The 11,921-nt window shown below is 42.9% G+C and overlaps 2 protein-coding genes across 2 annotated transcripts; one reads left to right on the forward strand and one right to left on the reverse strand.

Moving 5' to 3' along the window:
• The first annotated feature begins 940 nt into the window (after nt 1-940).
• Nucleotides 941-2,142, forward strand: LOC123450712 (activating signal cointegrator 1-like). Its single transcript, XM_045127833.1, has 5 exons — nt 941-1,208; nt 1,295-1,362; nt 1,487-1,537; nt 1,717-1,776; nt 1,888-2,142. Exons 1-5 carry the CDS (start codon nt 941-943, stop codon nt 2,140-2,142), a joined length of 702 nt encoding a protein of 233 aa, XP_044983768.1.
• Nucleotides 2,143-8,089: 5,947 nt separating this feature from the next.
• On the reverse strand, nt 8,090-11,239 carry LOC123449344 (pentatricopeptide repeat-containing protein At3g29290). The gene is made up of 2 exons (XM_045126538.1): nt 9,295-11,239; nt 8,090-8,418 (listed from the first exon to the last, which is right to left on the reverse strand). The coding sequence occupies exons 1-2, from the start codon at nt 10,870-10,872 to the stop codon at nt 8,251-8,253; spliced, it is 1,746 nt and encodes a 581-aa protein (XP_044982473.1). The 5' UTR covers nt 10,873-11,239; the 3' UTR covers nt 8,090-8,250.
• Nucleotides 11,240-11,921: the final 682 nt, after the last annotated feature.

Here is an 11,921-nt window from a genome sequence, read left to right on the forward strand (position 1 = left end):
AAGATATTTCACACTGCTATGTTATGCCAAAAACTTTGACAAATTTCATCCAAAAAAGTCAAGTTATGTGTCATCAGATGACGCAGGTTTATCTGGCCAATTACATAGCTGTAACATTTACTACTTGTATTACTGGTAGAATCGGGCATGCATTGCAATGTTAGAACGAGCAGAAACCTACGGGCATTGAGCAACTAGCATGGAGAATCATCGTAAGAGCATTTGGACATTTTTTAATCAAGCACAAGAAATCACGAACTGAGCTCAACATGCCTTAATTGATATTATCATTTTGTCTATATTATTGCATTGAGTAATTATGTCATAGCCTAGGTTGCCATTGCACATAACTGATGATTAATAGTACAAAATAATTAAACTTATTTTAAAAATTATGTTTACTTTTCATTGGTCATACAGTAAGATATGAGCAAGTTATTTTTGTTGCTCCGTAGCAATGTACGGGCACTATGCTAGTTTGAACAAAATTCAATTCGGAGCAACAACCGAATACGGGAGATGGATAGCGGCACAAACCTAAATTTTTTCTTCTTTTTCTGCATACCATAGTAATCTCTACTATTAAAGCCGGATGTGCTGTCGTGATGGTTCAACCTCGCTTATGGTTCGACCTCCCAGCTCGATCCCCACCCCTCGTACGACATGGGCCACATCATTCCACCCCCACCCCCACGGTACGACATGGCCCAGAAAACAACCCACAATTCCATCCCCCACGCACGTATCCCCCTTCCCCAACTCCCAACTCGCTTCCGCTCTCCATCTCGTCCCCCCCCCCCCCGCCCACCACTGGTCCCCCTCCAACGCCGCCTCCCTCGTCTCCGGCGACGGCGTTGGCCCCCTCCCCGACGGATCAGCCCAACCCCAAGGCCCCCACGCCTCCACCACATCGACTTCCCCGGAGCCACAAGGAGCGGAGATGCATGGCGGGGGCGGCGGTGGGCTGCGAAACCCGTGCCTGACGATGCACCAGCCGTGGGCGTCGCTGCTGGTGCACTGCATCAAGCGCGTGGAGGCCCGCTCCTGGCCGTCGCCGGTCACAGGCCGCTTATGGATCCACGCCGCATCCAAGGTGCCCGACCCCGACACCGTCGCCGCCATGGAGGACTTTTACCGGGAGATCTACACCGTCGACGGCATCCACCACATCGACTTCCCCCGCCACTACCCCGTATCCCGCCTCCTCGGTCCGTCCCATCCCAATCCTATCCATCGTCTTCCTCCTAAATCCTATTCTTGCCGACGCCATTGCCGACTATATATATATTCTCAGGGTGCGTCGATGTGGTCGGCTGCGTCAGGTCCGAGGAGCTCGTCTGCTGGGAGGACGTGCCTCAATCAGTAAGACAGCTTCATTCCCTTTCCTCTCCTCCTGTCGATGGCCTGGATTTGTGCAGCTTGACGGATTTGTACAGCCCACTCAAACCATCGCTAAAATGGTGCTTCTTGAATTGATTGATTGCAGGTCAGGCTTGAAGGCTTGACTGACTTTTGCTGGCTGTGCGAGAATCCACAGGTAAAACACCCCCCAAAACCACCGATGTATCAGTTAGTCGCAATTACTATGCTGTCATTGGCTACATTCACATCCCACCTTGTTGTTGATCGTTGCACCCACCTTATATGACCGAGACTGAGATGCCTGTTTTCTTCTTCCTATTTTTTACAATTTGCCATGCACTTCGAATTCTGCAGAAGCTGGTGGTTCCCTTTGAGATGCGCGGTTACCAGGGTGTGTACAATTTGGAGAGAAGGGTTAGTTACCAATGGTTGCTGCTAATATATTTAAGCAATGTTTTGCATCCTTCTTTTCTCACTGTATGAATATCTTGAGCTTATTATGTATCGTCCTGTGTTACATTGCAGGTCTACGAGGGAGCAGCCAGGGGCCTTTCGCCTGTTCAAGGTCCACTGTCAGTCAAGTTCCCGCTTCTAGATCCCAGAAACCCCTTGTCTCTCAAGCCGGGATCTCTCAATTTTGACTCTTCAAAGTCCGCCCTGGTCAAGCCTGAGAGTGTTTCTGCAGCGATAGCCGGGGCTAGAGCTGCCGCGACTCAGTATTCGAGGAAGGGTAGTAGTGCTGGCAGGATCTCGTCGTATGCAAGCCTTTGCTCATGGTGAGGCTAAGTATGGCGCTGCTGCGAGGCCAAGTGCGTGGAGGAGCACCTCCATCCCCCAAGTACGACTTCCCATATGACGCCCATGAAGCGAGTACTCTGCTTCTCTCTATTGCCTACATGGATAGATTTACGTGGAGTAGAAATTATAGGATTATAAGGTTGAATATAAGGAGGAACGGAACATATGGCTAGCTAGATATTTGTTCGGGAATATTTTCATGTCAACCTATGAGAACCCTTTTCTGCCATGGATTTGGATTCTTTGCAGATGGCGTAGAAGAGAGATGAGAAAGATATCCAGACAACAAAGTCTCTCAAATGGATATGAACAGTTTGGTTCCTCCCTCTGTTATGGTTCCACAACCTGAGATTTCCAACTCCAAACTTGACCTCCCTACTGTACCTTTGTTTCCATTTCCTTAATTGTACCTTTGTTTATAGTGTGAATGATATCTGTAGACTTCAATGATCAAACAAACTTACCCATATTTTCTTTAGACCATAATTAGCAAGATTTTGTTCTACAGTAGTGTGTACAGTTACATTTTTGAAGTGGCTACCATTGTATCTAAGAAACTTTAACATATTGGCATATATATATTGCTGGTTTACTACCTCAAACACATTAATTTATTGGTGCTATTCATTATTTTCTTCATGCAGTTCTTATTTCTAACTTTTCTCTGGAGTTTGGTTAAACTTCAAGACTGACATAGTGATACCGAAAGCTAATTGCTTTTAAGAGAAAAATGAAAATAACAGCAGCATTCCCATCTCCTTTATATGTAGAGTGCTGCAATTTTTGTTAATGGATGCTACTGAATGTTTGCTACTCCAGTTTTTTTAATGTCTGCTATTGAATAACTCACTTTTCCAGTTTATGATATGTTGTCCATTCTCCACCAGACCTATATGGAATTAACTCATGATGCCGACGATCTTAAATCATTGTTATCTCAGAGTTATAGCTACTGCAATCATGTACTTCAGGCGTGTCTACACAAGGTATGATTGTCTATTAAATTCTATTGCAAACGATACTGCTAGATCGTACCAATAGACTCCAAATATTATATGCAGAGAACATGAGTAATCTTGGAATAAAATAGTTGCTAGCTATAGAATTGTAAGCTTAATTATAATTTGCCATAATAATGATGGATTAATGATGTTATTACTGAGGCACATGACATGTCTGCAATAAGAGGACATACATGAGCAAAAAGAAGGGTGTGATGATTTACTTATGGGTTCTCGTGCAGAACCACCCATCAGTGTCTCCTTTGCTGCATCAAGGTAATGACCTGCAGTTCCATTGCTTGTTTTCTCTTCTTTTCTGTCCTTTATTCTTTGGGCACGGGCGAATTGCTGTTGTAGGAGGCTAGGAGCAAGGTTCTTAATCATGGATGTCGGGTTGGTAGCTTATTGTCTTCAGTATATTAGATATAATCAATATATTGGATGATACGCTCCAGTATCGTAGTTCAGAAGTTATTTATAATTTCGAGTTAAGCATATGCAAGTGTGCCATGACTTGCAAGTGTCTCACTGATAATGAAACATGCATACAACATGCAATTTGTGATATCCTATTCAAATACTCCTATCATATGCAATCTGTAGTACTAGCATATGCCCGCGCTGTCGTTGGCGGAAGAGGGACTTCTTCGTCCCACCATTGAGGAGTTTCTCTCCATCGGCTGCACGCATCCGCCACGATGGCCCAAGAAGTTGTCGCGTTATCTGCAGAAGCGGATTGATATAAGCACAACTGCACGGAGCCTCGCATGTGTTGGCTGAGATTTTTGGTTGTGTTCTTTAATTTTGCTTGTTTGTTTCGAACTACAGGTGTTGTGTCAGGGATCACATCTTTTCCTTTGTTCATTGATTTAACCGAGTTGATTCTACACCTGGATAATATGAGGTTAGCCCACCCTCCCTGTGAATCTATTTTAATCTTTCTCAAGTCTACGTTGTTAATAGATCCATTGGAGGATTAACCTCCTCGTTGTGTGACCATCAATTGATACAAGCAAAATGGTATTGGGCAAGAGATAAGCTATACAGTCACGCATGGGAGGTTTCTGGACTTGTTAGGTTGAAGTTGAAGCAAGCCTACCATGACCAATACAATACATCACAGGGGAGGAAGTAAAGACGGCAGAGAAGCAAACACATGGTCGATGCTGCTGCATGTGAAGCTCGGCAGAGGAGATGGAAGAGGGGAGAGTGCCAAAACGATTTTTTTGCACACATGGATGGCTTGAATTTTGATTGCTTGGATCTTGAGATATGGGAGGAGGTTCAGGGATTGAGACATTTGCCGGGATTGACTGGATGATAGGTGATGACTGGATGACAAGGTCCTGATGGAGGACATGGTGAATCACTGATGCACAGGTATGAATTCTTTATGAATTTCAGAGGTATGACGCACGAGCTGCAATGGTTTACGAAATTGAATCTTCTATCCTTTCCTTCTAATGTGGTAGACTTGATGAGGTAGGTTTCTCATACGGCACACATATTATTTTTTTTCTAAACCTTCTGTCCGGTTAATGTTATGACTAGATTAGTTCATCTAACTTTTTTCATACGGCCTTAATCAGTTTTAGAGGTTGCAGTTTCGGGGGTTGCATATGGAAACGGATGCATCTTATGATGTTATTCCTGATAGATGTACTAATCGACATGATTTGTCTCTATCTACATACTAAGACCGGATTCACATATCCAGGTAATGAAAATACTAATCTTCTTTCGCATGTTTTTGTGGTCTTTACCACAGCAAATATGTTTCTATTTTGTTCAGTTCTAGCTATACCAATTTGTTTATGCAATTAAATGTAAAATTGTTGGTGTTGAGGGTCCTTTATCTGTTTATGTCCCAACGAGTACACAAGTGCATTACAAAGGTGAGTGTGTGATGTTTGTGATGTTTTTTACACTGATTGAATGCAAGTAACGTGTGTTATTCTCCTGTTCAATTTCTGTTATCTCATGATTGATCTTTTTATTGAAAAAAATGAAACTCGCACTTGGATGGAAGGATTTGTGATGTGCTTAGATCGATTATAAGATTCAGCAATAAATGTTATTTTTGTGGAAATACATATTTAGATTTGGTTATTTTATCCACACACCCACATGCATAGAACTCAAGCTTGTTCTTTTTCTTCACATGGTTGTGTTAAGAACAGGGAAATCGTAACTTTGTCTACTGATAGCTGCACAACATAATACGAGTACGTGTTGCTCGAGTATTATTGACATTCCTCTGACCTTGTCTTCGTCATGATGCTCTAGACAGTTGCCTGAAATAGTCTCCGTTAGTATATCATGATACATTAAAAATATTTGCAACAGTAATGGCATGTTTTAGTGAAAGCAGTGGACAATTTGGCTTTTATTCCATTGGTTGTGCAAGGCTAGGTCACCTGAGTGTCCTTCTGTAGTTTAGCATGTCTCATGAGATTTCATAAAGCTCATGCTAGGAATAGAATGTGAGTATGCACACAGAATTTTTGGTTTCAATCCAAGCCGATGCTTGTCAACTTAATAACCCTCAAATAATTTGATTGTAACTCAACCAAACATGACATGGCAACCACCTGTACATACTGAATCAGTACCTTAGATTGTTTCTTTTTTTAAAAATCTTTTCTGCAACCTATAGTGTTAGTATCAAGATACTCAAATGAAAGACCAGCCATTAGGAGTGCTAACCTGTCATAATACAAAGCGCTAGGTAAAAGGTTGCTATGATACTCACCTCATCGACTCATTTGTTCAACTTAACCACGAGAGTTCTGTTCTAAAAAAATACACCTGTTACAGTGAAATTAGTAATTATTAATATACATATAGTTTGATATTTGTTTGAAGTAATAATGGCTTTTAGGTTTTTGTATGATTGATCAGAACATGGAGCAGCAAAAGGGAGGTGAGAGAGGAGCTACCACGGTAGGCAGGTAAGTCGAAGATTTAGAATGACGTAAAATAAGTCTGGACTCAACAAGCTTGTCACGCCATACTATTAGTCACATAGCATAACTAGGAAATGAGGTACAATAAAATATTTGAGGGATTGCAAGGTGCTTTAGGACTCAAACATCAATGGCGCTGATCATTTCAAATTTAGGCTTTATGATCAAATGGTAAGCCCGGGGAGGAATCATGTGATATCTCAAGCGGTTTCAGGCGGTGTGTTTTACTCTCTTGATCTGATAGCTGATTTGGTGGCTCTAACGGTGTTTGTTACATCGCTACAGGATATTCATATAAGGGAGGAGTCACTAAAGAATGCTGAGCTACTCTTTCGCTGCTGGTGTCAATGATGTCCATTTTTCTAGTTATGATTCCTCTCTACAAAACAAAGAAATGCAGATGAGTAGTGAATTCATTGCACACAGTTTGGAAGAACACATCAGTATACATTTAATGAAATGGTTGTCTGCCCTTGTGCATATGACATGTATATATCTATAAGGCGTGCATGTAAAGTTTATATTACTCTATTTTTCTGCTCTCATTTATCTTATGTCGTTTTAGACTGGACATTTTTCTTACTCATACCCAAGGCACCAATAGAAGGAAGTTCCAGCAATGTAGAAATCACAACAATTGTCCGGTTTGAACTAATGCTAGCTATTTTGATATGTTCTTCATGTTAAAAAACCAGATATGTTCCTATTAGATTCTCCCCTTTTTATGTGAAAAATACTAACTAAATATTATTATTTGTAGGCTTAGAAGCATTATTAATGTGTCAATTTGACTTTGATTGTGATTGTTCTGAATGGATAATGCCCTTCTTGTAGTTTTCATTAGGCAATAAGAACCGCAATTGTAATGAGAAGCAACCTACAAATATTTACAATCTGTAAATTAAAGAAAAGGAAAAAAATGCACTTGCTGACAAAAAAATTATTTTGTAGCAGTTTGCAACTCACTGAAGACTTGGCAATAAAGATAGAGGGGCAAACCTTATTGACCCGTGCCTTTATTTTATGTTTCCGTGGCAACGCACAGGTATTGTTCTAGTCTATATAAGTTCGGAACAAAATCTACAGATACACTGATGTACATGTAAAAAAATTCAGAGTTGTCCAAAATATGAAAGCCAACAAAAGCACCCAGTTATGCGGAAATGCAATTCGGCTCCCGGAAGCATATGGGCCCAAAAAAAGTTCGAAATGAAAAAAAAATCAAGACAAATTTTATTTGTGTATTTTGTCACATCCAAATGTTACCTGCGAATTTTGAGGCAAAAAGGTAAAACATTTTGGCTTGTGCAACAAAAACAAATTGAACACCAAAAGTTACCCTAAAATGACATCCTAAATTTGTTTTCTTGCTGATGAAACACCCTGCTCCTTATCACACGAAAATTGTCATCCATGTTTGCAACACTAATACAATCATCTACAAAGAAAATTAGATTTTTTTCCAGAATATTTAATACTTTTTCCGTAGTACTGTTCACCCAGGAGCATATATATGCTCCCGCGAGCCAAAACATCGCTCCCGCGTATTACATTTTCCGACTAAAGAGCACACACGGGGTTCGCTGTTTCGTTCACCCGAAATCACTGAGATAGTCAAGACAAGCATTTTTTTTCTTCAATAAAAAGCGCTTTATTGGTTAAAAGAATTAAATACTACATCCAGTTTCTACATAATTAAGATGCACAAAACCATAACCAAGTCTAAGTTTCAAAAAAATAGAAAAAGGCGGAATAGAAGTAATCATGTGAAGATTATATAACGCCTAACACATAAGAGGGTCAATCCAATAATCATGCTGCCGTCCCTATAGGATAAAAGTATCCCTTGCCGTTGCCTCCAAGCGTGCAGAGAAGCATAGAGCACTATAACAAGAATTCGACTGGCCGATAGACTGCAAGTGTTCGCTTGACCATACTCATCGCACTACAGAGAACTTAAAATACGCCAGCATAACCATTTCAGCTTTAACGTGTATCTTTACTCAAACAAGTTAAGAAAATGCTTGTTTAAGTGTAGTGACAGTAGGTAGGTTACATACGTGATTGCATTGCACGTTCAGATCTGTACAGCTACAACTAGTGCTTCTCATAAGTCAGGAGGGCTACTCTGCTGACGCGATGTGTTGCAGCATGAACGACCTTGTCTTGCCATCTGGTGTTAGCCCAATGCTCCGCATTTTTGTGTACACCTTCCTGGCTAATCTGATCTTGCCACGCAAACAAAGCCCGTGTATGACCGTGTTGTAGACCGAAGAATCAGGAGCGACCTCCTGCAATGTTCAGAACTATTCAGTTGGAGATGAATGGTGATTCTAAAGAACCAAAACCGTGGTCAAGTTTGACAAAATAAAAAATGCTAGTGCCAAATCTCAAACGGTTAGCTTAGATGGTTACTGCTGATTTCCAGTAGGTATAGCCAAAATGTCATGCCAAAACTTCATCAAGGTTTATTTCAACTGTAACTTACAACCATAAAATGTATCAGTTCTTTTAGACTAGCAAATATGAATTCCAAAAAGTGAAGTAGAAAATAAAGACATGTGTGTCGAAGTGAATTTCATTTGTGCAAAGAGTATAAGTCCACTTGGAGCAACAAATTCTAGAAAAATAAGCACTCAGCACAGTTATGTGCATGAAGACTTCCTTTCATACTGCGGACAAAGGCTAAGATAATCAAAGCCTGGGCAAGAAGCTATTTGAGATTTTCATTGATCTTTTTTTCTCCATATGATCCATGAAATGGATTGGGTTCCACTATCATCGGATAACGAAACAAAGACCAGAAAGCGTCCATAGCGCAAAAGAAAAAAGCAAGATCGAATTCATCCACACGCTCGGGTCCCAAACGAAAGGCCCAACCACCGCATGCACCGCTAGCAGGAAGCTATTTAATATTTTCATTTAATCTTAGTATTATAGAACACTAAAGCATGGAACAACCTTACTACAGCAGACTACAGACTTATATCTCATCTTAATAGTGGAAGATTGCAACTATTCCATAATGCCAATGTAGCTTTGAAGAGAATCAAAGCACCAAATGTTTAGACACTAGAACACTAGAAAAGTCCGTAGTAATGTATGGAAATTCAAAATCATTATCAGCTAGCCTAACAGAAATAAAACAATAAGGAACAAAATAGTACCTCCAGTATATCCTCTACTTCGTCCCAAAGAGATCCCCAAATACAAGCTCTTATGACAGATAAATGCGTGAATGTGTCTGGTGAGCACCTTTCATGAGTCATACGGTGGTACACTTTCAGAGCGACTTTTGGCTCACAAGCGATCTCACAAGCACGTATCACGTGATTGTAAGAGACTGCTGAAATTTGCAGTTCGCTTTTTTCCATCATCCACAACAATTGCAAAGCATGCTCCCATTGACCAAGTCTTTCACAAGACATCAAAGCTATGTTGTAGAGATGAGTGTTTAAGACTGATGGATGCTTGGATTTAATTCCTTGGAAAAGCTCGAGGGCGTCCCAGCATCGACCAGACCTATACAATGCTGACAGCAATGCGCTCCATGTATATTGATCAGGCTCAAGTCCTGAAGATGTTAGAAGATGGTACATCCTAAAGGCGAGCTCATCTTCACCAGCCTTCCCAAGTGAGTTGATAACCGAATTAAACACAATGATATTGGGCTTCATGCCAGCACTCAACATTCTCCTAAATGTGGCCAGCGCAAACTCCCACCTCCCTTCTTTGGTGCACGAGGCAATGATGGCCTTCATTATATCTTCACTGGGATCAAGCCCATCGCAGAGCATTTCCTCATAAGCAGCAATAGCTAACTCAGACTGTCCACATTGCACAAATGTGCTAACCAGCAAATCGTAAGTCATCAAGGTTCCACTTAAAGAGTTCTCAGCTAGCCTTCCCCACAGTTTCTCCACTTGCCTCCAGTCTTTCGCTCTTCCACATGCAGATATCATAGTGTTGTAAACAATCACATCAAGGGTTTCCCTCGATTCGTTGCACTCCTCAATCTCACTGAACATTTGCAAAGCAGAAATATAGCCTTCGGTCCTTGCAACAGCCTTGAGTATCAAGGTGTATGTATGGCCGGTTGCCAATCCTTTCCCCTTCATGAATTCATACATCTTCATCGCATCCACGGAGGAACCTCTGCGGACAAAACTAGCCAAAAGGGAGTTGCAGGCATGCGAGTTGGGCTGAAGGCCAGACGCCAGCATTGAATCAAACAGCTCTATGGCACTCCTGACCTTGTTGGTTTGGCTCAGCTTCATCAACCTTCTAGACAACAATTCCTCGTCCCTCTCTTCCAGGAAGTGGAGCCTTGATCCCTCACGCTCGAATTTATCCACCGGCTCCGAAACTGACGCCGACGGCACGCTTCTCGCCCTCACAGGGTCCTTCTCCACGGCAGGCGGCCTCGCCGGACGCCGCCGGAGCCCGTGCCTCTGGTGGTAATCGAAACCAGCAGCGCCAGGCCGCTCATCTTCCACGCCCCGAATCCCCAACCCGGCCTCCTCCTGGCCGGTGACATCAGATTCGAGGACGCACGGAGCCGCTCTGCAAACACACGCCCCTCTCGCCATCACCACGCCTACACTTACCAGACGGGCGTCACCTCTGCTCCGGCCGCCGGTCCCTGGACGGATTCTCGTGCCCTGGCCGCCCTTCACGCTACGCCGGGGCAGCTCCTGGCTGAAGGAACCGCGGCTTGTGCTGCAGCCGCTCCAAACCGCAGCCATACCCGCGCCAAATGCAAATGGCAAATAGGGTACAGGGATTTCAATCACGAAACTCGAGGAGTGGACGGAGGAAGCCCGCCCACCGCATTGACGAACCTGCAGCCGGAGGGGCTCGCAGCGCCGCCGCGCCGCGCCGCGAATGAACCCGCGCTCACGCGAGGGAAAAGGGAGATAAAAGGTTTTGGTGTCGATGCGCGGGGCTGGGGCGGGATGGGTGGAGATGAGGATGCGGGAATGGAGGGGAATCAATCGAAGCAGAGGCCTCGCGTTCCCCGACAGGCGCAACAGAGAAGCTCGCGCCTCCGGTGTGCTCCGGTTCCAAATTGTAGCCGGAGGAGGCTGAGGAGTGTGCCTTATCCCCTTTTCCCTTCTCTATCTTTGCCTCCCTCTCTCTCTTTACAGGGCCCCAACGTTATATCCGTTTCTCATCAGATTTTTTGATATCCAAATATTGGACTTGAATTTGAATTCTCCAAGAAAGATTTATAAGCACTATATTGTTATAAAAAGGAAAAGCACCAAGACATTATGATTTTTTCATAGTAGACATGACAGTGATTATATTAAACTCTGACCGAAGCTCACCCCAAATGACTAGGGAAACAAGGTTGCCGATATGGTAGGGGGTCACAAGGTGCGGAGTTTCTAGCCAATAAAAACATGATAACAATGAACAGATATAGGACCAATGGCAACAACTATTGAGACGGGAAAAAGGATGACTGTCAGATTATTATTCGTCTCTATGCTATCGAAAAAGTCATGGTGGCTGATCGACGTCATCGTGAGTGTAGTATGAATTCATCTCAGTATCGAGTATTGGAGTGTTGTAGTGCGTTTGACTATGGTCTCGTCCGCGGTCCATATCATGTAACCAAGCGTGTCGATAAATTCGTGCTCTTTCCAACATGACCTCGAAGGTCCTCAGAGATGTGGGATCTATGGTTGAGCACCCATGAAGGCGGGTAGAAAAGAGGTTGTAGTGTTATTTGACGTGACCGAGGAAGACTATTGACGCGATGAGGTGCGGTGGGAGGTTGACAGGACGT

Source organism: Hordeum vulgare, chromosome 4H (assembly GCF_904849725.1).
Source record: "Hordeum vulgare subsp. vulgare chromosome 4H, MorexV3_pseudomolecules_assembly, whole genome shotgun sequence".
NCBI classification, from domain to species: domain Eukaryota; kingdom Viridiplantae; phylum Streptophyta; class Magnoliopsida; order Poales; family Poaceae; genus Hordeum; species Hordeum vulgare.

Excerpts from the sequence above, each read along its gene's own strand:
- LOC123450712 (XM_045127833.1), top strand. The coding sequence starts at position 941 with ATGCATGGCGGGGGCGGCGGTGGGCTGCGAAACCCGTGCCTGACGATG. Across the intron at positions 1,538-1,716 it reads GGCTGTGCGAGAATCCACAG|AAGCTGGTGGTTCCCTTTGA; the intron begins GTAAAACACCCC and ends CGAATTCTGCAG. Across the intron at positions 1,777-1,887 it reads TGTACAATTTGGAGAGAAGG|GTCTACGAGGGAGCAGCCAG; the intron begins GTTAGTTACCAA and ends GTTACATTGCAG.
- LOC123449344 (XM_045126538.1), bottom strand. The coding sequence starts at position 10,872 with ATGGCTGCGGTTTGGAGCGGCTGCAGCACAAGCCGCGGTTCCTTCAGC. Across the intron at positions 8,419-9,294 it reads AAGTAGAGGATATACTGGAG|GAGGTCGCTCCTGATTCTTC; the intron begins GTACTATTTTGT and ends TGAACATTGCAG.